The sequence below is a fragment of the Ambystoma mexicanum genome, chromosome 1q (assembly GCF_040938575.1).
Source record: "Ambystoma mexicanum isolate Mex_15411 chromosome 1q, UKY_AmexF1_1, whole genome shotgun sequence".
Lineage (NCBI taxonomy): Eukaryota > Metazoa > Chordata > Amphibia > Caudata > Ambystomatidae > Ambystoma > Ambystoma mexicanum.
Genome location: NC_090922.1, coordinates 941,966,460 through 941,992,422, shown reverse-complemented (window position 1 = coordinate 941,992,422; position 25,963 = coordinate 941,966,460). Strand labels below are relative to the sequence as shown.

The 25,963-nt window shown below is 47.7% G+C and overlaps 1 protein-coding gene across 4 annotated transcripts in view; it reads right to left on the bottom strand.

The window, feature by feature from the left end:
• The window catches only part of TTLL7 (tubulin tyrosine ligase like 7), a 2,250,822-nt gene that overhangs the window by 191,254 nt on the left and 2,033,605 nt on the right, over positions 1–25,963 (bottom strand). For all 4 annotated transcript variants that reach the window (XM_069641609.1, XM_069641612.1, XM_069641610.1 and 1 more), the window contains one exon: positions 8,705–8,865. In XM_069641609.1, coding sequence (XP_069497710.1) covers positions 8,705–8,865 — 161 coding nt within the window. The remainder of the gene's footprint in view (positions 1–8,704; positions 8,866–25,963) is intronic.

The window sequence follows — 25,963 nt, the reverse complement described above, 5'->3', positions numbered from 1 at the left end:
GCTGTATGGAACTGGCTGACATTTTCCAAAAAATGTCTCACAACGGCACCTTCAAACCGGAAATGTTAGAGAAAATGCATCCAATGTTTCAAAAGGTATTGAGCATTGAATGTTTTTGACCTACATCCGTTCATTTTCCTAGAGGTAGAAAAGGGCATATTTTGAACCGGTGGACAGTGCAAACCACTGGACTGATTTGCGCCAAATAAGAAACAAGTTAGGGACAAAGCAGTACAGGGATTCTTTTTTGGTTTAGTGTAAATCTCTTCAGTAGTTTTGTGAACATTCTGACAGTGAAGTGGTAACTCCAGAAAAAGGTGTACTTTCACTTGGTCCCCCCTGCGAAGACCAGGATAGTATTTAAGCTCCTCTTACCAGTCCATAAGGGTTTCCATGCTTGATGCCCTCTCTATAGCAATAATCAGATGTTTAAATACAGCCGCTCACATGACCTGAGATCCTGAACAACCCTTCCTCGCTTCACCCCCTGCTTTAAGCAGACATCAGTTCTGGGACGAGCCTGTTCTACCCATGTGATTAAGCATTGAAATCCACTCCCTCCAGAGAACTGTAGTATTACTGGCTTGTTGACCTTCAGGAAATCTATACTGGTCTAAGTCTCCCGGATTCTAAATATCTCTCATATATTCACTCTTATTGTCTACTGAATGGCAGAGCCCCACAGATTGCAAATATAACAACGATAATGAAATATAATGTTAACAACATTTCCATGTAAAATCATTGTAAGCCAGTCTAAATTCAGATGAAGAATATTCAGTAAAGAAGCATTATACTTAAAAGTCTAATATTACATCCTTGCATAAATAATTTTACTAAAAAACATGATCACGTTTTGCGATATTTACACCAAATGGATTTTGTAACTGAAACTAATAATCAATCTAGCTTCCAATTCTCTCAGCATTAGTTCTTGCTTGCCCCTGAGAGGATGTTGCTTGACCTTACTGAGTCTTACTCATTTAAGGAGCAGAGGCGTAACCAGAATTTACTAGCAAGTGGGGCCTGAAGCTAATGCAGTTGAGTTCACTGCAGTGCATTAACATCTGTAAATGCCCACACAGCACTGCTGAGTGGGCATTTACACATTTTGGGTGTGCCTTGCCCACTCAGACCCTACCCTGTCTACCCCTCTGTTAAGGAGACTACCATCTTTATTATGATGTTCTAAAAAATGCATTGACACAGGATAATCCTAACCATATTTGATATGTTCCAAGATCTGTATTTTGTTTTTTTTGTACCGTGCTGCATATATTTAATTTTGGGAATGGACATATGAGGCTATATACCACAAATCGGTGTGAAATTCAATTTGTCTGTAATAAAATGTTTCCATTTGACTCGCTCAATTTCAAAGAAAGAAGTCTAAAGGACTTCTTTGCAAAAACTGAAAAGAACCAACTAGTATGTCCAACCGGTTTATAATCTTGTAAGAATGTGACTAAGATTTGTGCCATGCTTGTAACACATTTGTGTCTTATTACTCAATACTGACAGTAAAGGTTTATACTCACACAAAACATGGTATGATATGATATGATGTTGTTTGATATGATTTTGATATGGCATTTATAAAACACCTATACACAAGTATTTCAAGGCGCAGCGAGGCAAGGGAAGGTAACAGAGGGAAGACAGAGACAACGATCTTACTAGGCCAGGTGACATTGAGATGGCACAAGTGCAGGGGAGGGGGGGTGTGAAACATGACAAAGTGTATCAAGAATGCCCCTGTGCTTAGCAGATTGTACCTGTACATGGTTAAAAGTCCAATCTTTCTTTTATGACCATCTTGATTCTCCTTATATATTGATAAATAATTTATTGGAAACTTAGAGGTTTTATCTTAGAGGAATAACCAATCTCCCTAAAATGTAAACCTGTGTCTTCACTGGTGAGCCAAAAGTCAATTTCCAAAGAACAATTTCTTCTAGCTCTTAAAAACTTGACAAAACGACTATTCCTAATATTATAGGATGGGAGCAAAGAGGAGTCAAGTAGAATGGAATTGTCAGATGTCTCTTTATGAGTCATGTTGGTCTGGATCTGATTATGTTTACCATTCCCAACAGATCTAAAAATTCTATTTGTTTGTTTCTATAATTCAAAAAATATTTCTCCAACGTCATCTCCAGACTTTGCCACAAAATAAATAGATCATCAATATAGCAAAGCCACATCACAATGTTCTCATTCCAAATGTTCCTTGCATTATTGAGAACATAGCTATCTTCTCAGTAACCCATTCAAAAATGTGCCTAAGAGAGAACTGAGTCCCTATTGCCATACCGCTCATAAATAAAATGCGATCCAGACGTGGACCCCTTGCTCACTGTTCTTAGAGAGGCAACAGTTTCACCTCACTGATGATGCCCAACAAGGCTGAAACACGTGTATGGGGTTACTGATGGTACTCTTGTTCAGAGGAGAATTGCCTAGCATTTTCGGCACTGGACTGCCCCTGGGCAGGACAAAGGCTGATATGCAGGGAAATGTCTTCTCTGTGAAAGGGACAGTGAGCTAAAGACTTGGTAGAGTCTCTCCCAGGGGTTATTCACCCAAGAACAAGTCATTTGGGCTGTGTTCGTGCTGGTAGAGAGATTCCCAGACCCCCCTTTGTTTTGAATAAATTAACTTTGGGTTTCACCCTAAGTTAACAGGGCGATCCAGAAGTGGACCCCTTGCTCACTGTTCTTAGAGAGGCAACAGTTTCACCTCACTGAGGATGCCCAACAAGGCTGAAACACGTGTATGGGGTTACCGATGGTACTCTTGTTCAGAGGAGAATTGCCTAGCATTTCGGCACTGGACTGCCCCTGGGCAGGACAAAGGCTGATATGCAGGGAAATTTCTTCTCTGTGAAAGGGACAGTGAGCTAAAGACTTGGTAGAGTCTCTCCCAGGGGTTATTCACCCAAGAACAAGTCATTGGGCTGTGTTCGTGCTGGTAGAGAGATTCCCAGACCCCCCTTTGTTTTGAATAAATTAACTTTGGGTTTCACCCTAAGTTAACAGGGCGATTCAGACGTGGACCCCTTGCTCACTGTTCTTAGAGAGGCAACAGTTTCACCTCACTGATGATGCCCAACAAGGCTGAAACACGTGTATGGGGTTACTGATGGTACTCTTGTTCAGAGGAGAATTGCCTAGCATTTCGGCACTGGACTGCCCCTGGGCAGGACAAAGGCTGATATGCAGGGAAATTTCTTCTCTGTGAAAGGGACAGTGAGCTAAAGACTTGGTAGAGTCTCTCCCAGGGGTTATTCACCCAAGAACAAGTCATTGGGCTGTGTTCGTGCTGGTAGAGAGATTCCCAGACCCCCCTTTGTTTTGAATAAATTAACTTTGGGTTTCACCCTAAGTTAACAGGGCGATCCAGACGTGGACCCCTTGCTCACTGTTCTTAGAGAGGCAACAGTTTCACCTCACTGATGATGCCCAACAAGGCTGAAACACGTGTATGGGGTTACTGATGGTACTCTTGTTCAGAGGAGAATTGCCTAGCATTTCGGCACTGGACTGCCCCTGGGCAGGACAAAGGCTGATATGCAGGGAAATTTCTTCTCTGTGAAAGGGACAGTGAGCTAAAGACTTGGGAGAGTCTCTCCCAGGGGTTATTCACCCAAGAACAAGTCATTGGGCTGTGTTCGTGCTGGTAGAGAGATTCCCAGACCCCCCTTTGTTTTGAATAAATTAACTTTGGGTTTCACCCTAAGTTAACAGGGCGATCCAGACGTGGACCCCTTGCACACTGTTCTTAGAGAGGCAACAGTTTCACCTCACTGATGATGCCCAACAAGGCTGAAACACGTGTATGGGGTTACTGATGGTACTCTTGTTCAGAGGAGAATTGCCTAGCATTTCTGCACTGGACTGCCCCTGGGCAGGACAAAGGCTGATATGCAGGGAAATTTCTTCTCTGTGAAAGGGACAGTGAGCTAAAGACTTGGTAGAGTCTCTCCCAGGGGTTATTCACCCAAGAACAAGTCATTGGGCTGTGTTCGTGCTGGTAGAGAGATTCTCAGACCCCCCTTTGTTTTGAATAAATTAACTTTGGGTTTCACCCTAAGTTAACAGGGCGATTCAGACGTGGACCCCTTGCTCACTGTTCTTAGAGAGGCAACAGTTTCACCTCACTGATGATGCCCAACAAGGCTGAAACACGTGTATGGGGTTACTGATGGTACTCTTGTTCAGAGGAGAATTGCCTAGCATTTCGGCACTGGACTGCCCCTGGGCAGGACAAAGGCTGATATGCAGGGAAATTTCTTCTCTGTGAAAGGGACAGTGAGCTAAAGACTTGGTAGAGTTTCTCCCAGGGGTTATTCACCCAAGAACAAGTCATTGGGCTGTGTTCGTGCTGGTAGAGAGATTCCCAGACCCCCCTTTGTTTTGAATAAATTAACTTTGGGTTTCACCCTAAGTTAACAGGGCGATCCAGACGTGGACCCCTTGCTCACTGTTCTTAGAGAGGCAACAGTTTCACCTCACTGATGATGCCCAACAAGGCTGAAACACGTGTATGGGGTTACTGATGGTACTCTTGTTCAGAGGAGACTTGCCTAGCATTTCGGCACTGGACTGCCCCTGGGCAGGACAAAGGCTGATATGCAGGGAAATTTCTTCTCTGTGAAAGGGACAGTGAGCTAAAGTCTTGGTAGAGTCTCTCCCAGGGGTTATTCACCCAAGAACAAGTCATTTGGCTGTGTTCGTGCTGGTAGAGAGATTCCCAGACCCCCCTTTGTTTTGAATAAATTAACTTTGGGTTTCACCCTAAGTTAACAGGGCGATCCAGACGTGGACCCCTTGCTCACTGTTCTTAGAGAGGCAACAGTTTCACCTCACTGATGATGCCCAACAAGGCTGAAACACGTGTATGGGGTTACTGATGGTACTCTTGTTCAGAGGAGAATTGCCTAGCATTTCGGCACTGGACTGCCCCTGGGCAGGACAAAGGCTGATATGCAGGGAAATTTCTTCTCTGTGAAAGGGACAGTGAGCTAAAGACTTGGGAGAGTCTCTCCCAGGGGTTATTCACCCAAGAACAAGTCATTGGGCTGTGTTCGTGCTGGTAGAGAGATTCCCAGACCCCCCTTTGTTTTGAATAAATTAACTTTGGGTTTCACCCTAAGTTAACAGGGCGATCCAGACGTGGACCCCTTGCACACTGTTCTTAGAGAGGCAACAGTTTCACCTCACTGATGATGCCCAACAAGGCTGAAACACGTGTATGGGGTTACTGATGGTACTCTTGTTCAGAGGAGAATTGCCTAGCATTTCTGCACTGGACTGCCCCTGGGCAGGACAAAGGCTGATATGCAGGGAAATTTCTTCTCTGTGAAAGGGACAGTGAGCTAAAGACTTGGTAGAGTCTCTCCCAGGGGTTATTCACCCAAGAACAAGTCATTGGGCTGTGTTCGTGCTGGTAGAGAGATTCTCAGACCCCCCTTTGTTTTGAATAAATTAACTTTGGGTTTCACCCTAAGTTAACAGGGCGATTCAGACGTGGACCCCTTGCTCACTGTTCTTAGAGAGGCAACAGTTTCACCTCACTGATGATGCCCAACAAGGCTGAAACACGTGTATGGGGTTACTGATGGTACTCTTGTTCAGAGGAGAATTGCCTAGCATTTCGGCACTGGACTGCCCCTGGGCAGGACAAAGGCTGATATGCAGGGAAATTTCTTCTCTGTGAAAGGGACAGTGAGCTAAAGACTTGGTAGAGTTTCTCCCAGGGGTTATTCACCCAAGAACAAGTCATTGGGCTGTGTTCGTGCTGGTAGAGAGATTCCCAGACCCCCCTTTGTTTTGAATAAATTAACTTTGGGTTTCACCCTAAGTTAACAGGGCGATCCAGACGTGGACCCCTTGCTCACTGTTCTTAGAGAGGCAACAGTTTCACCTCACTGATGATGCCCAACAAGGCTGAAACACGTGTATGGGGTTACTGATGGTACTCTTGTTCAGAGGAGACTTGCCTAGCATTTCGGCACTGGACTGCCCCTGGGCAGGACAAAGGCTGATATGCAGGGAAATTTCTTCTCTGTGAAAGGGACAGTGAGCTAAAGTCTTGGTAGAGTCTCTCCCAGGGGTTATTCACCCAAGAACAAGTCATTGGGCTGTGTTCGTGCTGGTAGAGAGATTCCCAGACCCCCCTTTGTTTTGCATAAATAAAATGCATTGTTGAACAAAAAATGATTGTGACTCAGAACAAAATTGATCATTTGAAGTAGCATTTAGGTGTGTTCTCTGTCAGTTGCTGATTGATTTCTTAGAAACAAATCTGCTGCTTTTAGACCATCAATATGAAAAATAACCATACACACACACACACATCTACTGTTACCATTCCCAGGGTGCATCATTAAGTATGTTAAACATCTCTCCTGTATCTTTCACATATGACAGGAGGCTGGTAACAAATGTATGCAAATAAAAACCTAGGAAACTAGACACACTCTAGAAATAGTTTCTGATAAAGAGACTATGGAACTAACTATTGGCCTACATGGTGTATTCGCCTTATGTTTAGGAATCTTTGGCAACAAAAAGAAATTAGAAATTGTGGGATGGTTAACAAATAAGTACTGAAAGTCATCTTTGTAAAATAGACCTTGAGTGTGCCAAAATTGCAGTAGTTCTCTTAAAGCAGCAGTCTTCAAACTGGGGGCTGGTCCCGGGACGGGCACAAAGGGGAAGAAGGATGTCCGTAGTCGGACAGACTTTAAAAAAAGGGATTATGATGGCTCTTTTTAATATTTAAGAAAAAGGATTAAGGTGACAACTGTTAATTGAAAATATAAGTAGTAGACAATCTGTTTATATTTTAAAGAGCCTGGGCCCCCCACGGACATCCTTTGGGGCCCAGAAACAATATTTGTACTCAAGGGGGGCTTGGTATGAAAAATTTGAATACCACTGCCTTAAGGCAGGATTATATTCTATGCTTGGATCTTTTAGTAAAAGTGATAGCATTTGTGATAATTGTGATCCTTTTGATATGTGTGTGCCTCAAAGACATATTCTTTGGTGCCCCAAAGTACAACATGTGCACCTTTATCAGAAGGTTTGATTATCGAATCCGTATTATTTTGTAAATTTGTTAACAATTGAAGATCAGGCAATGAAATATGTGTTGCTGTGCTTTGGAACCAATTACATTTTTGGTGATCAGCTTTAACACAGATGTAAATTGTGTGATTAGCCGATCACCCCTAACTGAAGGCACAAAATGAGACATAGGTTTAAAATAACTGGAGTGACTACATTCAAAATAAATCCTGTCACAAACCACAGATGTCTCTCATATAACATTGCTTTCAGTTTGTGGAGTTGCTAAACATATAAGGCTTCTACCTCTCTAATGCACATTGAACGGACTCAACAAGAAACATGCTATGTGGAAGAATATATGCTGAAAACATGTTATGCAGATGTAATTTTCTCAAAATTTGAAAAGATCCAGAAGTACATCCATTAATCCCAAATTGCAACGTGGAATAAAAGATGAGCTTAATTGGAACATGTTAGCTGTTTGTCAGGGAAGAGGTATCTGAGTCCCTTACACTACTGTTGTTGACCTTTTGTGCATATTTAAATCTACTGTGAACGTGTTAGCATCTGTGTTTGTTTCACATGTTTCTGGTAGCCTCTTTCTCTGCACCTCTTGTTTCTTCCTCTTGCCCTCTCTTCTAATTTGGTGTCATTCTTTTGAAGGAACTTTTTTGGTTTACTCTGTTGTTGTATACCACTCTCATTTCTTCTAAAGAGATATAGATGTATATTTATTATAGTGTGACATGCACCACCCTCTAGTTAAGATAAAACAAATTTGCCATGACGTTTCCTAAAATGTCATTGCTAATAACTTTTGACTTGCTGGGCGGATCTGGATGAAATATTCTAAAGAAATAGTTTGACAAGGGCCCCTCTGAACTGGAGAATTTAGGGTGCATTTTGGTGTTTGGCCTATTGCTATTAATCTTCCCTCATAGAAAAGGGTGCTTCCTTTAAACACGCACACACTGTGAAAACCACAGGACGGATTTTCAATAAGTAGTCAGACATTGCTACTTAACCATGGAAATGATTAATACAGCAAAATAACGTGAGGTAAATGTGATTATGGGTATGTTACATCAGGAAATTGCTGGGGGAATCTATCTTGGAAATGAAAGAAGAGGGAAAAAAGGGAGGCTTGGGCCCCTTTCCTTTGCCCATGGGCAGTGGGCCTTGTTCTTTAGCCTAATTGTAGGAATGGGGACTTTGGTCAAGGGCCTTTGCCGGTGGGATCATTTTATTTACTAACGAGGAGTATATGGACCATGCCCATAGTCTGGTCTTTTAGCCTAATTAGTGCAATGTTGACAGTGGCCAAAAAAAAGAGAGACAGACAAACAGAGAGAAAGAGGGATATCGAGTTAAGTACTGAACTGGAACATCCCTGCTGATACAGAAGCAAATTGCATGTATGCTACACTCATATGCCATCATCTGGCTGCAGATGTATGTTTAGTGGTCAGTTGGAAATGCTTTTTCTGATTATACATAGGTCCAATGCCTTATCATAATCATCATTTGTTAACCATTTAAGTACCATTCAGCAATGAAGGAGGATGTGGCATAATTCAAGTAGACTGCGTGGTCATCCATCACTGACATAGAAAACACGTTTTGCTTACCCTGAATTACAAAAGCAGTTCCAGAGGCCCTGGCCGTGGCTCCAGAGGAGGCGATTCATCACACGATTAAAACTGCGGTATAAATGTAAACATTCCACATCAGAGACCTTCCAAATGCGCTGGAGAACAGACCGGACGCTTGATCTCACTATATCCAAAACCTGCAAGACACGTTGCAAGCAATGAAACGACGTCCAAACAAAGATATATGCATAACGGAAAACATCAAGCAAAGAATGTGGCCTTTAATCGTGACACAGAATAAATGGCACAAAATAACCACTTCACATCACCCGCAGAGGCGCAGACTTCAATTAACTGTTATTTTTCATTTCCGCACATTCGTGGCAGGTCCGCTATGATATGTTATTTAAATCACAAGCATCTTCAAATCTGGTTTTGCTTTATTATTACTCTTAATATTTTCGCTGCTGCCTGCTTCATCAAAATTAGGGGCGCCGACCTTCAGAATAAGAGGCGAACAGCAAATGCGCAGTTTCAATCAAATATGCTTTATGTTTAATAACAGTATTTACACTATGTGAGTTGAAATCCTGCAGCAAAATCGGATCCCAGAGATAAGAATTCTAATTTCAGATGATACGGGTGAGGATTTAATCATGTGAGGAGTTCTGACCCTAGAATTTTCACAGTGCGTCATTTTTAGTTCACTTTACAAAAACAAAAACTAGACAAAAAATAGACACATCTTCTTACTAGCGCAGCATGATGCAAATTGTCAGACTTCTTGCATATCCTGCGGCAGCCCCCAGGATGTGAGCAAACCATGACTTTAGATGGTCCAGAATGGCAAATTATTAGGTTGGGGACGGGGGACATTTTGACATTTTCCTTCTAATATTTTACAGAACACTTTTTGAGTTATTTATTTATTTATCTGGCGCCTATACACAAGTGTTTCAGGGCGCAATAAGGCGAGGGAGGACAAGACAACGATCTTATTAGGCCATGTGTCATTGAGATCGTGCAAGTGAGCAACAAGAAGTGCAGGGGAGAGGGTAAAGGGAGAAGTGCACCCAGAGAAAGAAGCAGGGCCCTGAGGAAAGTGCTGGGGAGGATGGGACTATAAGGGGCAATCTCAGCCCGCTAGTACAAGGTTAGCCAGGAGGCAGTCAGTGCTAAGTAGTGCCAGGCGGCAAGTGCAGGGGGACTGGTCGGGGATGGGGGAGGGGGCGTCTTGTGTCCCGGATGACTGACTCAGAGGACAACCAGGTGGCCAGTCAGCAGACGGAGCAGGAGCAAGGGAAGGTTAGCAGGGTAGAGGGAGCCAGAAAGAGGAGAAAGGGTAGGTCTGTGGAGTTTCCAGAACTTAAGGAGGTCCGGCTCAAGGCTTTGAGAGGCAGGGAGGCACTTCCAGTGGGAGGCACCTGCAGAGGATAGAGTTCTACCACCCAATCTCTGCTTGGAGAAGCGATTCACCCAAAATTCACCCGCAGAGAGTTAGTGGTAGACGAGCGAAGGGCTCTAGGAGGAAGGTACTTAGGAAGTGAGAGTTGAAGGTAGTAACGACCACTGTCCAAAAAGCCTTGTGGACGATGCAGAGGGTCTTAAACTTGATCCTTGCAGTCACTGGGAGCCAGTGGGGAGATTTCAGGGCCGGAGAGATGCGGTCCCTGGGCTTGAGGCCAAGGATTAGTCTTGCGGTCCTGTTCTTCATGAGTTGAAGAGGGCAAAGAGTGTAGGTAGGCAAACTGAGAAAGAGGTTGTTGCAGTAGTACAGCCTAAAGAGAACCAGAGCTCTGGAGACAGTGAGCCTCTGGGGGAAGGTGAGAAAAGGGAGAACTTCTTTGAGGAGACACAGCTGGAAGTGGACCTTCTTGGCTTCGTCCATGATGTGCACAGAGAAGGAGAGTGTTGAGTCAGAGGTTTTTTGCCTCACAAAAGGGTGAGCGGAGAGGGCCCAAGGAGGGTGGCTAGAGTGAGAGAGGGAAAGCGGGAGCAGGGGTCCCAATGAGAAGGATCTCAATCTTGCCAGCATTGAGGCAGAGATCGTTAGAGGCGCACCATGCCTGAATAGCGGATAGACAGTCAGGGCTGAGCGAGAAGGAGGTGGTGACCGAGGGTAGCCTGAAAAAGAGCTGTGTGTCATCTGCATAACAATGAAAGGTAGAGGTGAAGGTAGAGATCAGTAGGGCCAAAGGGGCCAGATAGACATTGAAGAACCAGGGGCAGAGGATAGAGCCCTGGGGGACACCAAATAAAGAGAGAGAAATGGTGGAGAGTAAGGAACCAAGGAGGGAGGGTCAGTCCAGGAGGAAGGAGGTCAGCCAAGCCAGAGCCTGATTTGTGATACCGAGGGTCACAGAGACAAGTAATCAGGATGTTGTGGTTGACCGTGTCACAATCAGAGGAATGAGGACACAAAAGGAGAACTAGAGTCAATATTGAAGAGCAGATCTTCATGGGTGCTCAGGAGAGCACTTTCTGTGCCTCTGGCTGCTCTGAAGCCAGACTGATGGTCAACGAAACAACCAACAGATTCAGTGTGAAGGGCTAGCTGGGAGATAGCCAACTTCTCCAGGAGTTTGCCCAGGAAAGGAGTGATAGAGATCTGGTGATAGTTTGCCGAAATGGAGGTGTCGGCAGAAGGCTTTTTTTAGAAGGGGGTGCACAAGTGAGTGCTTGAGAAGAGAGGGGGAAGTGCCAGTGGCAAAAGTGTGATTGCAGAAATCAGCCAAGGCTGGATCAAGAGAACCAATGTCGTCCTTGATGGTTCCGGAGGAGCAGGGGGTCACCTATTTAGATGCAACTTTCATAGGCCTGACTGGTATGGAAACATCTTCAGGTGCTACCGGAAAGAAACAGGAGAGAAGGAAAGGAGGGAGCAGCCAAGGTGGGCCTGAGAGGCGTGGGAGGAGAGTGAGATGTGGTGGACAGTGCGGACAGGATGTCCTTGGATTTAGTGATGAAATGAGAAGCCAGAGCCGTGCAGAGGGCCTGCGGGCGTAGAGTAGGATACTGTAGTAGGATTGCCCAGCTCCTTGCATATTTTGAAAAGTTCAGCCGTGTTGTTAGAGGCTGCAGAGATGCAGGCTTCAATGTGGACCCCTTCTTAGGGAAGATGGAGAGTCTGTATTGCCTTTGGAGCAGGTGGCAGGCCAGTTTGTCAGAGGGTGCCCCCGAAGCTCCCCACTTCCGCTCAGCTACTCTGCACTTGTGTTTCAGAGCAGCCACACTGGGTTTGTACCAAGAGTTGCACTTTGTGGCAGGCTTCAGGTGGATCCTCCTAACAGGGGCAAGGATGTCCAGAGTGTGTTAGATGGAGGGGTGAAGGTTGGAAAGGGCTATGTCAGGATGGGAGTGAGCCACAGGAGTAGGTGGAGGGAAGAAGGTGGAGGCAAAGGCGGCAGCTGATACTCACTTCATAGGGCGAAAGACCGTGAAGGAAGATGGCAGTGCTGTGAGGGACAGGAAGTTGCAAGTGAGAAGAGGGAAGAAAAGAGTCAGTCCAGGAGAGAGGAGTAGTGCGAGGATTAGAGAGGTGGATGCCTGAAGAGATAAGAGCATCCAAGTTGTGGCCTGCAGAGTGAGTCGGACCAGAGGGTAGAATGTAGAGGGAAAGAGTCACCTAGGTTGCAAAATTATAAGTTACTCACAGTAGTGACTAACGTACTACGGTTTATAGTGATCACGCTGAAAAAATAGGATCGACAAACAAATGCATTGAATACAAACCGTCGAATGCAAAAGCCCCGACAACCTATATTGTACATGTAAAAGTGCAATTCCTTCGAAACCAGTCCATCGACTATAAACATGGACTGGTTTCAATGGAAATGCACGTTTACATGTAAAAAGAAGCATTTCCATGCTTTTTTTGTAACTTTACAACATTACACGGCGCTGTTCAGTGTTGAAATTTCAGCCAGATGGCCATCAACTTGAGCCAGTTGATGTGAGCCGACTGCTCCTGAAGGAACCATACCCTATGGGCACGGTGGCTGCCCAAGGTAGCTCCCCAGCCCTCTAGGGATGAGTCTGTGGTGATGGTGACCTGAGGCGCTGGTTAATTGAAGGGCCTGCCTATCCGCAGTTTGTTGTCCGTGCTCCATCAGACTAGGTCCTGGTGGAGATGATGTGGGATGCTGACCTGCTCTGCCTGGGAACCCCTCTCCTGGCTCCAGGATGCTGCGAAGTGCAACTGCAGTCACCTCATTTTGAACCTTGTATGCAGCACTGCCAGGAGACATGCCGCCATGATGCCCAAGAGGTGTTGGTACCAGCATGCCGAGGTCACTGCTCTGCTGTGAAAATGCCCCGTGGCACTCCTGATGGCTGTGATCTTGCCCGCTGAGGGGAAATCTTCTCGGAGCTTGTATTCCAGATAAGGACCAGGAAGGTTAGACTTTGCGTGGGCACCAATTGTGACTTCTTGAGATTGACAGAAAAGCCCAGCTCGTGTAGTGTATCCATGAGGGTGGAGGCAGTATGCTGGACTGCCTCCAGAGACCTTGCCATGACTAGCCTCTCATCTAGATATGGGTAGATGTGATGCCCCTGAGCCCCGAGTAGGGCGGCAACAGTTTTCATCAGTCTCGTAAAGACCTTGGGGGTTGAATTGAGGCCAAATGGTAGAACCTTATATTGGAAGTGAAAACCCATGATCCTGAACCTCAGAAAGGACCGATGGGGTTGCCAGGTCGGGACATGTAGGTAGTCATCCTTCAGATCCAGGGAGCACATTCAGTCTCCCGCACACAATGGGCCTCATCACGAGTTTGGCGGTAACCCTTAAATGCGGCAGTAGCGCTATTACTACCGTATTTAAAGGTCTGCCAAATCACGGCTTCGGCTGATTTCCCCCCAGCTCTAACCTGGGGGGAAATCTGCCGAAATTTCGCGCTCTTACCGCCGGCGGGAAATCCATCCAACTCGTGATGAGGCCAATGTCTCTGCTATTAGCGATTGGGTAACCATCTTGAACTTTTGGATTGGAAGGGAATGGTTCAAGGTTGAAAGGTGCACACTCTCAGGCCAGCCTGGTTCTTTTTGTGTATGGTGAAAATGTGTGAATAGAAGCCCAGACCACGCTGAGAGGCTGGGACTTCCTCCACTGTCTGACTCTCTATGAGTGAGCGCATTTCCACCACCAGAGTTGCTGTACCAATCTGTGGGAGCGGAGGGGGAGGAGAGAGGAGGAGGCGGGATAGGGAGCCGGAAGCCCGTGGATACTACAGAGAGGAACTATGGGTCAGAGAACCTTGTCCGCCAGCGGTGAGCGTATAGGGCAAGCCTGCCCTCCACCGGAGACTTGTGGATCCAGATGGGTGTGTCATGATTTCTTGCCCTCTGAGGCTGGGGCTGAGGCGGACTAGAAAAAGCCCTTGTGAGCCACCTTGTGCTGCTTGCGCTGTGCTGGCTCAGGGATCTGTCCAGTTGTCTGGACCATCTCTCTTGGAAGCCCTTGAAGCCTCTGAAGGACCCGCCCTTGTCTGATCGCTGGTGCGCTTGGCTGTAAAGACTTAGCAGTCTGCAAGCTATTCTTTTTCTTATTGAGTTCCTCATCTGTTGTTGAATGGAACAGATCGCCCACCCCCCCACTCAAAAGGAAGGTCCAGTATACATTCCTGGACAACAGCGTTGAACTTAGTCACCCTTATCCAAGCCGTCCTTCTCATGTCGGTAGCAATACAGATGGCAATACAGATGTGAGCCACCGTGGACTCCATTATGTCCTGTGCCACTATTTTGGCTTCAGCCAGACCAGCCTTGAAGCAAGCCTGCCTCTGCACAGGGAGTTCAGGTAGGAAGTCAGCGATCTCCCGCCAGAGCCTCTGGTTGACCACCGCCAGCATGGTGCCCGTTTTTGACTGGTGCAGATGGAGAGTGGCATTGGAATAGATTTTCTTTCTGAACGCCTCCAGAATCTTCTCCTCCTTACCCAGGAGTGCTATTGGCTGATGTAGCCGAGGATGATTGAGGCTTAGAGTAGAGTGATGCTGCCGCTATCATTGAGAGTGGCTGGGGGTGCACCGCCAGTAAGAAGGGGTCCCCTTCCGTTTGCCCAAACTTAGCGTTGAGATGTAGGTTGGCAGGCTTGGTAGAATGTGGCTTGAGCCATCTTTTTTTGGCAAGCGCCCCCACGTCCTTCTGCAGTAGGATTACTGTTCTAGCTGTGTGGCATAGAGTGAGAACCTCCACCAACACCCCTGCCTCCAGTTGTTCAGCCTGTGGCTGTGGGATCCCCAAATACTCAGCCAGGCCCACCAGGCGTTTGTCAAAGGCTTTGGCTGATGAAGGAGTATCAGGGTCCTCCTGTCATGATGCCCGCTCCCGGGGAGCCGGTTCAAGCCCTGCGTCCCCAAAAGCGGACATCCAGTCCCCAAGGAAAGACCCAGCAACCCCATATAGGGGCCCTTTGGACAGTGTCCTGGTGCCTATTGCGCCAGGCTCATTATGGGAGTGCTTGGGTGCACTTACCTGATGCAGACCATGCTGCAGGATCCCGGCCTCCTTGAGGCCTGAAAGGAAATACTTTACCTGTGGGACTAATTTACCATCCGGGCGTGGCCGGGGAAGGATACATACCTGATTGGAGGAAGGATACATACCTGGAACTTCTTCCAAGGCTATTTAAACCCCACCCGAACAGCCACACGTGCTTCGCGTTGTTCTGCATCTAGCAGCTGGACGCTCACCGTGTCTGCTCCTGCATCCTGACTTCTGCCACGCCTGCCAGCATCCTGGATCACCTGCAAAAGAAGAGAACAGAAGAAGGAAAAGTCCTTACCTGCTAAAATCCGCATCCCGGAGACACCTCGCCGACAATCCTGAAAAGGAAGACTTTTATTTAAAAGCTCATCGCGTCGATCGCTGCAGCGCCACATTCCACTCACCTTTACAGGGCGCCTCCATGTTCAGCAGCGATCATCCGGATTCGCAGTCACACCCCAGCGCCTAGGGAGAAAAAGGCAAGAACAAAAGGTGAGAGAGAGAAGGGAATAAGGAAAGCTAAATCTCCATGTTAAGACTTACCTGTTGATTCATTCCCTCTTCATTTCGGGTCCGCGGCGCATCCTGGCATTTCCGGACCCCGGCCCCTAAGGGGAAAAAGAGACATCAGCGTTAATGAGCGAATGAAAAGACATTACCAAAAAACGCTCATTAAAGACTTACCTGATTTCTACAAGAATTTCACCTCTCATTTCGGGTCGGTGCCTGTTCCCCGGCATTCCGTACCCCGGCCCCTATGGGGAAAAAAACACTAGCATTAGTACATTAATGCATGGGCACAAGGGGAACCTCTTATCAAAAAACTTACCTGGAAGCCAAGCATGTTTGGTTCTCACCAATCCGAAAATCCAGTGAAGTAACTGGATACCAACGCGCCCCTGCATCAGAAGCAGGATGGAGAGCTCGTCCTTCCAGACCCTAAGGTGAGACGCTACGGGGAATCACAGAAGGGTTTCAAGGAGGGTGAGAGGGGAAAGTGGGAGGCCGATTGCATTACCCCGCAGACAGTTAATCCCCTATTTTCGCCTACAGAAGGATACTTCTGCGAGCCAGACAAGCCAGATTTGGGGGCCCGGTCCAGTCCGTCTTCCGAACCCTGCGCATCACCTTAGGAGGGGGTCACAGCAGCGCGAACCAGGCCAGGGCCTCCATGGGAGTCAGGTGAGCGTTACACCTCCTACCTCATCTGTGTCCACCAGTGTGTCTTGCTGGTCCGGTGCAGCCGGAGGAGTGCTGGGCGCAGGAAGCTGTGGCGTACTGATTAGCAGCGCCAGAGGCTGCTGCGGCAGTGTAGAAGGGGCTGCCATGACTGGTACAGGCATCGTTCCTCTACCTGGTCCCCAAAGGGAGATGGTGTTGGCTGAGGCGCCATTTTTTCTGGCCCAGCAACCATTTTGTTTTGCTGCCTGCTACGTGCTTGCGTCATGGTACTTGCTGCGCTGGGTCTGGCTTCCTCCAGTGCGCGGAGCGGTGTAGGATGAGGACTACCCTGCACCTCAGGTCGGAGCCTGGTAGGTAGAGTGCCCTCGGCTGTGGAGCTTTTAGTGCTGTTTACAGGCGCCCTCTCAGATATCAGTCCGGTGTTAAGGCATAGCCCCTCGGGTTGGGACCCGGTAATAGAATCTTGCAGTCCCTCAGTGGAATCACCGGTAGACTCTTGCGACCCCTCGGCCTGATGGGCGGTAGCTGGAGCGGTCTCAGTGCTTGTGTTGGTCGTAGGACCTGGTAGGTCCCTCCCGCTAGAGCACTTCCTAGTAAAGGAGTCGCTTTTGCAGGGTGCGGAGAACAGTGCACCTACCCTGGGCCTGGTCTTCTGCTTCACAAATGCTTTTAGGTCCTCTGGAGGTGGAGGCGACCTTCTGAAGAGCTCCCTCCACCTGGCTAGTATGCTCTTGAGGGCACGCGGTGTCAGAGCGTTGCACACGGTACAGCTGTTCCAGCCATGGTCAGGGTCAAGGCAGTGGAGGCAGAGGGCGTGGGGGTCAGACATTGGGACACGTGCTGAAGCCCGCTATCGTCGACATTCGCCTGAGAGGAGCGTGGTGCCAGAGCACAGAGAGGACCTGACAACTGAAAGAGAAAAAGAAGACAAAAGTACTACTCTGGGAAAGAGTGCGTGGATTACTAGGCCAGAGGCCTAACCCAGGAGCGTTGGTGAAAGCGGTCTCTTCCCGACGACGTGGAAAAGAGGACTGAGGAATGGTGCCAGTGGGCGGTATCCACGGAGTGTATGCTCCCAGGGCCATTCCCCCGTGCACATCTAAATTTAAAGGGTAAGGTGATTTTTCTGGTGAAAAACGTTCCGTCTCCCGTCCCTAGGGAGGGGTGCCCTTACAGTATGGAGGAAAGGGGACGGGACGTAGGAGAAAGAGCCCAGAGGAGTCTGGGGAGTCCAGGTGGATGTTGAGATCCACACGGAGGAGACGCTGGGAGGTAGAGAATAGAAGAGAGGAGGAGAGATCCGACCATTCAGAGAGGAAGAGGGTGACCAGGGCAGGTGGCCTGTAGATGGTGGCCAAGGTCAGAGGGAGGACAGGCGAGATAGAGAGCCTGCAGACCAGGCTTTCAAAGGAGGAATAGGTCTGAGTGGGGATGATGGAAGCAGGGATCCACTCAGGAAAGATCAGGGCCATTCTGCCTCTGGTCCTACTGGGCCTGGGGTCGGAGAGGATCTTGTAGCCCTCAGGGAGGAGTGTGTCAAAACTCATGACAGAGCTGGCATTGAACCATATCTTGGTAAGGGCGAGAACATCCAGGTCCAGAAGTTCAAGGAGGTGGCAGATGTCAGAGGAGTGTTTGTCAGCAGAGCGAGAGTTGCGAGTAGCCCTGTGGAGCAGGTTGCCACTTTTGAAAGACTTCAGGCGGAGGGGGAGGTTGCAGGGGAGAGGTGTCCCCAACAGAAGTGGCAGAGGAGCCGGAGAGGCGGAAGGAGGAGGCAGCAAAGGAGCCAGAGAGGTAGTGGATGGCAAGGGAGCTTGAGAGGTGGAGGACAGGGGTTGCAGAGGAGCCAGAGAGGTTGAAGGGGGTGGTGGCAAGGTAGCCAGAGAGGGAGTAGATGTCAGGGGGGCCTGAGAGGTGGACGACAGAGGTGGCAGAGGAGCCAGAGATATAATGGATGGCAAGGGAACCAGAGCGGTAGAAGCAGGAGGAGGCAGAGTAGCCACAGGAGTGGTAGAATGAATAGCAGGAGAAGTTGGTAAGGGAGGGGGAGGCGCCTATCAAATAGCAGGAGATTGGGCTGACAGCCCTGGACTATGACAGTGCCAATTAAATATACATTAAGGATGACTCTGGAAAACTGGAAGGGGGCCATGAGGACCTCCCACCGAATGCCACCATTAATGGAAGAGAAGGAAGAAGGAGAGAGAAGCGTGACCATATGACTGTCTGTAGGTCGGGTGAAGGGACGACAAAGAGGATGTCGGTGAGAGTTTGTCTGGAAGAGGCACTGACATAGGTGTCAGCGATGGGAAGGCCTGGTTGAAGACCAGTGTGTTCTTCTTGAACTTCTTCCTTCCAGACCTAGTCAGAAGAGAAGGATAGGAGATAGGAAAGCAGTTACAGAAGATAGGGAAAATTGAGAGCCCCATAGTGGGTGGGATAGAGGGAGGAGAAGGAAAAGTGGGAGGTGGAGAAGAGACGGAAAACACTGCATAGAGCAACTCCCTACATGGTGCACAAGGAGGGGAGTTGGGTACAAGGGGAGGGGATAACAGAGGGAGCAAGGCAACAGCAGAGCGCAGACGAAGACAAGCAGCACAGGCAACAACAAGCAGTGCGTGGAGAATGCGATGGGAGCCAACCAGGCTCAGCTCAACCAAAAGATGAAAAAGCCTAGAGAGCAGCAGTAGAGATCACAGCAGTAGAGATCACAGCATAAGAGATGCACGGCGGAGTCATAGAGGAAAATACATTCACCTAGAGGGAAAAAGCATGAAAAGCAGAGGAATGCAGAGAAACAGTGATTGAGGCCTAAACAACACTTAGATAGGGGGATAAATGCGAAAGATGCAACAGAAAAAGCAGAGAAAGAGCTTGCAAGAACAGCAGAAACACAAAGTACGACTACCCAGGAGCCGGATAGCCTAATGGATGCGTAGAAACAATGCAGGGTGAGATATGTATTGAAATGGAGGTAAGCGCGAGGTAGGGCAGTTTTTTAGAACGCAGTAATAGTTGCGTCCCCTTCCCGCACCTGTCATACCATGCTATCGCCACTGGTCAGTGTTTGCGCTGTATGCTCGCAATCTGCGTTCTGACCCCTTTGTCGCCAAACACCTAAGTAACCAAACACTGCGGCCTTGTCCTCCAAGGGCTTTGCCGCAGAAGGTCAGATCCTTGGTTTTTAAAGATTTAGATGCGTGGATGTAGGTGCAACGTATTACATACCGATGAGCAGCATTTCCTGCGCACCTGCGTCGCACAACACTGCAACCTTGCCCTGCGAGGACTGCATTTCTTTGTTTTTAAAGTATCAAAAACGAAAGTAATTTTCAAATAAGTACATTTTATTCAATTGTAAAGAACTCAAAAAGTTCACAAAGCACCTTGGGGTGATTCTCAATGATATTTACGGCTGTTAGAGTGGGTTAGATATGGGAAACAACTACAGTTTGCACATGTTTACCTTCTGAAAAATGTCTCAAAACCTGGATGTCACGTAAAAATGTAAGTAATGAGTCTGTAGTGGATGCAGGTATGTTTATATTAAACATACGAGAAGCACATTTCCCTAGAGGCGTAATGTAAATTTAGCACGTGAAAGTCATCCGTAAGACTTAGAAGCATTGAATTTACATTACATCTCAATTACATTCTTTTGTATGGCAGAGAGGAGGCGCGGATCATAAGTTACGATTCCACCTCCCCATGCTCTCCACCATACAAATACTCCAACATTTGCCCCAGCATGGAAGCTCATGTTCCTAAAATACGCAAATTTACGGCGGGGAGCCGGTATGTGTTGACATGCATGTAGGTGGCACCCTGCTACCAAATTTTCGTCCTTTGTATGGCTGAGTGCATAAGTGCAGGGCAGAAATTGTAACTGTAAACACTGCCTGCCATGCCAGCATGGCAAGCAGCCCTTACAATGAATCCATATAAGGTCTGCCTGCTTTATGCTGCTCTATGCTGATACATAAAGCTGGCGGACGCCATAGAGATTTCCAGCATTTACAGCGGCATGAATGCTACAATGCATTTGTATGGCGGAGAGGAAGCGAGGCGGCGGTAACGCACTTTGCTTTCCACCCCTCTTCTCCACCATACACATGCATGAAAATGTGGCCTTGCATGGTTGAAAGCCGTTAAAGCCTTACCCAACGCTTTTATGCCTTTCAATCACGTTACGCCACTGACTTACATGAGGCCATGGCATTTTCATTCTTGTGTAAATGCTGTGGATTCCGATGGAATCAGCCTGCTTTTTAATATCAGCAAAAAGCAGACTGATTCCATATGAAGCCATGGTAAAAACTGCATGCCATGATTTGCAGAGCTGAGTGCAAAAGGGTAGTGTGAAGGCAGGTGTGCCACCATTTGACACTTCTATTTTTACACTCCAACGTGCAAATGTTGAAAATTCCACAGGGGGCCTTTTTACATTTTACACCAAAGTGCAGACGAGGGGAGTTCCCATCTAGGCAAAGTATGCACAACACATAAACGAGCCCACAATACCCGATGGGAAATACATGCATGCTCCATGGGAAGCACCAGGCAGGATATAAGAAAGAAATGTTTGTCAACACCCTCACATTCGTGATTTTTTTTTAACAAAGGTGTTCTAGGCATCTTAGCAAACGTACTTTATCTACATGGGACACATTCACCCAGAAGTCGTGCAGTAAGTGCTAATATATATATATGATACATTACTCACCATAATCGTATTTCTGATGCTTGTATCTGCTAAGATTCCCATGCTGTGCATAGGCCGACATCTAGTGGAAGCTGCAGAGTATTACAGTTTGTTTTTTGAAACTCGAAAATGGGCATCGACACAGGGCGTACCAGTAATACTATCCCTAGTGTGTCATCCACTGTACCCATGATTCCTCACGCATGTAGGACCCTCAGATCGTATTTTTTCTGACATGAGGTAGCATGAGGAGTAGCGTGAGTACAGATTATCCAAGCAGATAGATAGAAAGATAAGACGACAAGCATCCATGCACCTTCTCTCAGAGGGGAGGAAGGGAGGGCGCATGTGAATCCAAGCAGATACAAGCATCAGAAATACGATTACGGTGAGTAATGTATCCCTTCTGAGGCTTGTGGAATCTGCTTAGATCACATGCTGTGCATAGATTAGCGAGCAGTGTTAGAAGACGGAGGTGGGATGTGAGAAGGGTCATGAGCAAATAAATGTCTTAGAACTGCTTGTCCCACTTGAGTATCTGTCTTGGAATGAGTGTCAATGCAGTAGTGCTGAGTAAAAGTGTGAATAGAGCTCCATGTAGCTGCTTTGCAAATGGTGTCAAGGGGTACATTTGCAATGAAAGCCAGAGTGGCCCCAGTGCCTCTAGTAGAGTGGGCTCTTAGCGTAAAAGGCAGAGTTCTTTCAGAAAGGGAGTAACATAGCTGGATACAATTGACTATCCACTTCGAGATGGCACTTTTAGAGACGCAATCTCACTCTCTGCCTGTAGCTACGGAGAGAAACAGTTGGTCTGTTTTTCTTAGCGGCCTGGTCTTGTCTACGTAGTAGACGACCGCTCTTCGCACATCTAGAGTGTGTTTCACCTCAGCAGAGCTTTTGGGTTCTTGGAAGAAGGCCGGAAGCTCAATGGACTGGTTAACGTGGAATTTAGAAATGAACTTAGGTGAGAACCTAGGGTGTGTTCGTAGAACCAGTTTATCCTTATGAACAGTAAAGAAAGGATCTTGCACTGACAGAGCCTGAATTTCACTGACCCTTCTTATGGATGTAATGGCTACTAAGAAGGCAGGTATTTGAGACTGGCTTTATGCATGGGTTCAAAGGGTGGGCCCATGAGTTTAGCAAGCACCACATTAAGGTCCCATCATGGTGTGGGTTTGAAATTGGAGGGTGGAGTCTCTTTACCCCTTCCATAAAGGGTTTAACCACTGGTACATTCCACCATGAACCCTTGTTATGGGAGGTGGTGTAGGCTGACACCGCCGCCAGGTGTACCTTGAGTGAGTTAAATACCAACCCTGCATCCAGCAGGTGGAGCATGTATGTGACAATATTGGAAGGAGTGCAATCAACTGCGTTATTCTGGCACCAGATAACGAATCCTTTCCATTTGTCATAGTAACAGTGCCTTGTGTTTGGTTTCCTAGATTCGTTTAGGATGTCCATATATCTCTGTGGTAAGTTGAGATGTCCAAACTCTATGACTTCAGGAGCCATGCTGCCAAGTTCATTGAGCTGGGTTGAGGATGCACTGTCTGACCTTGGTGCTGGGACAGTAGGTTGTACCAGCACGGGAGTCTGATGGGTTCGCACACTGCTAGTCTGCGTAAGTGTGGGAACCACGGTTGCCTCGCCCACATGGGAGCAACGAGGATGAGCGTCATTGACTCCCTGTGCATCTTGTGGACCACCTTCCTCATGAGAGGGGTTGGTGGAAAAGCATAGGCAAACATCTCTGACCAGTTCATCCACAGGGCGTTCCCCTTGGAGTCTGGCTGAGGGAACCTGGATGTGAATCCTGGGCATTGTCTGTTTTCGCTTGTGGCGAATAGGTCTATATTGGGGAAACCCCACTGTGAGAAGATGTCTTCTACGACTTCTCTGTGTAGACACCATTCGTGTTCTTCTGCAAGGGGATCTCTGCTTGAATCATCTGCTAGTGAATTGAGATCCCCTGGAACATGTTGAGATGACAGGTAAATGTTCCGTCTGAGTGCCCATGTCCAAAGTTTTTGGGCAAGTCTGGACAGATTTGGCGAACGAGTCCCTCTCTGTTTATGTAAAACATTGCTGTCGTACTGTCTGTTAGGATCTGTACTGACAGGCTCAACAGGTGTGGTTCGAACACTCAAAGTGCTCTGAAGACTGCCAGAAGCTCTAGCAGATTTATATAATTCTTGGCCATTGAGTGAGACCAGAGACCCTGAGCTGTGTGGTGGAGGAGGTGTGCTCCCCACCCTGACAGGGACGCGTCTGTAGTAACTACAGCCTGTACCTACGGATCGTATAGGGGTTTCCCCTTTGACACTTTCTCTCTGGTCCACCAGTGAAGACTTTGTACAAGTTTTGGCGAAACAACCACTACATCGTCCCACTGACCACTTGCCTGAGACCACTGTTTCGCCAACTATTCTTGCATGGGTCGCATGCGCAGGCGCGCGTGGGGGACCAGGTAAATACATGACGTTATCATGTCTAGCAAACGCATCGCTTTGCGCACCCTTATCTGGCGACCGGGCTGATATAAAGGAATTTGCAGTAGTAGATTCCGAATTCTTTCCTCTGATGGAAAGGCCAATGCCTCTTGAGTGTTTAGGACAGCTCCTAGGAACTGTTTGGAGGGGCTTGGCACCAGGCTTGATTTTTTCTCGTTGATAGGGAAACCCAATTCGAAGAGGAGGTTGATCGTTCTTTGAATGTTTGACCTGCAAATTACAGGGGTCTCCCCGTGATGAGCCAGTCGTCCAGGTAAGGGTACACTGGGATTGCCTCCCTGCGTAGGTGTGCCGCCACCACCGCCAGTACCTTGGTAAATACCCTTGGAGCTGAGGCTATACCGAAGGGCAGCACCTTGAAATGGTAGTGCGGACTGTCCACCTTGAAGCGCAAGAATCTTCTGTGCGCTGGGAACATGGAAACATGAAAATAGGCATCTTTCATGTCCAATGTTGCCATGTAATCCCCCCTTTTTAGGAGAGGTATTACCTCTTGGAGAGTAGTCATGCAAAATTTTTGGGGCTTGACATACTTGTTTGCAGGGCGTAAGTCTAATACTGGGCGCATTGTCAAATCTTTTTTTGGCAGAAAGAAGTAAGCTGAATAGATACCCTTGTTTACCTGTTTTCCCGGAACGAGTTTTATCGCGTCCTTTGCGAGAAGATTGACGATTTCCTCGAGGAGGATCTTCTGGTCGTCCAGGGAATGTATTTTTTGTCGTGGAGGGTGGTTTCGGGCGCGCTCTAGCAGTTCGATGCAGTATCCTGCGGACACTGTGGACAACACCCATCTGTCTGATGTGATCCGTTCCCATGCTTGGGTGAAGTTGGAAATGAGGCCCCCTACTGGGGATGCGTGGGAAGGGACCCTGAGCGGAACGTCACTGCTTTGCGGGAGGCGTACCGCCTCTGCCGGGGCTGCCTCTACCTCTACCACGGCTCCTCTTGTTAGCTCTGCCGTAACTTTGGGTAGTCTGCTGGTTGCCACCCCATGATGTACCCTGTCCCTGTGCATTATTGGAGCCCCTCTGTGAAGTTTGGCCACGTGAGCGACGAAAATGACTATTCCCTCTTTGATTAGGGGGCTTGTTCGTCAATTGTCTCAGGGACTTTAGAGTATCATACTTGTCTTTGGGAGTTTTTAGTGCGTCCTCTACCGCTTTACCAAACAAGAGATGCGGTTCGACCGGCATGTCAATAAAGGTTGCCTGGGTCTCGGGTTTAAACCCTGACTGTCTTAGCCAAGCGTGCCTTTTAATGACAGTGCTCTCTGCTATGAGCCGGCCTGCATTATCTGCGGTGTCAAAGGTTGTTTTCAGGATGCAACCGGACACGGCTCTACCCTCCGACGCGATCTGGGCCAACTGACCCTTTAGTGGTTCCGGTGCGGAGTCAATGAGCGCAGCTACCTGCTCCCGCTGGTGGCAATTATAGCTTGCCAGCAGAGTGGTGCTGTTGGCGATCCTTGCCTGGTAAGCGGAAGTGGAGGCCACTTTCCTTCCTAACCCATAAATTAATTTGCTCTCCTTGTCTGGGGGAGCCTCAGATGAAGATAGAGGAGTCCCCGCTCTTTTCCTGGTGTTTGTAATTTCCAAGGAGTCGGGCTTAAGTTGACCCCTTATGTAAAGTGGGTCTGACTCAATTCTGGGGTTTACAGCCCTGGTGAGATTAGGCGTGAGAAGGTAGGGGCCAATTCTCCGTTGGATGGACTTGAGAATTGGAATGGCTTGAGCAATGGGTCTCTTGTCTCCCACCAGCTCTTCTGCAAAGTGCCTCTCTTCCTGCGCCCCCTGAGTGTCTATGCCGAAGTGCTCTGCAGCTTTACCCAAGACCTTATTTAGAAGGGGCTGGCTATCTACTTTGCGAGGTTCTTTGCGAACAGGAGAGTCTATCCTGTAGACTTCTGCGATGTCATCCTCCTCCCCATCCTGGCCCTCATCATCTCCATAATAATCTACCCCCATTTGGTCGTCCAACATTAATAAATCTGGATCCTCATCATACTGTTGTGGATCCTCACCATACTGTTGGTAAGGTTGTATGTAGAAAGGGTCTGAAATCAGGCCCTGAGTTCGAGTCTCTAATCAAGGTTTCTTACTAGGGGGCTGAGGGTCCCTGGATCCTGAAGGAGTAGCGTTGTCTGGGGTATAACTGAGCAAATGTTCTGGGTATTTAGAGTAGAAATCAGCCAGGGGGGACATTCTCCTCATTACCCTGTCTATATCTTCACTGCTCCATTCTCTGGAGCTGGGAAATGGCAACCTCCTGAGAAGTTTCCCCTTCTACAATTTTGGATTTAGGGGCAGGGACAGGGGTCTTGGATTTTTGTTTATCTGAAAACTTCTGTTTTTCCCTATGTGTCTGTGGTGCAAAAGTGGAGTGAGAGGATTCTTCTGCTATTTTCCC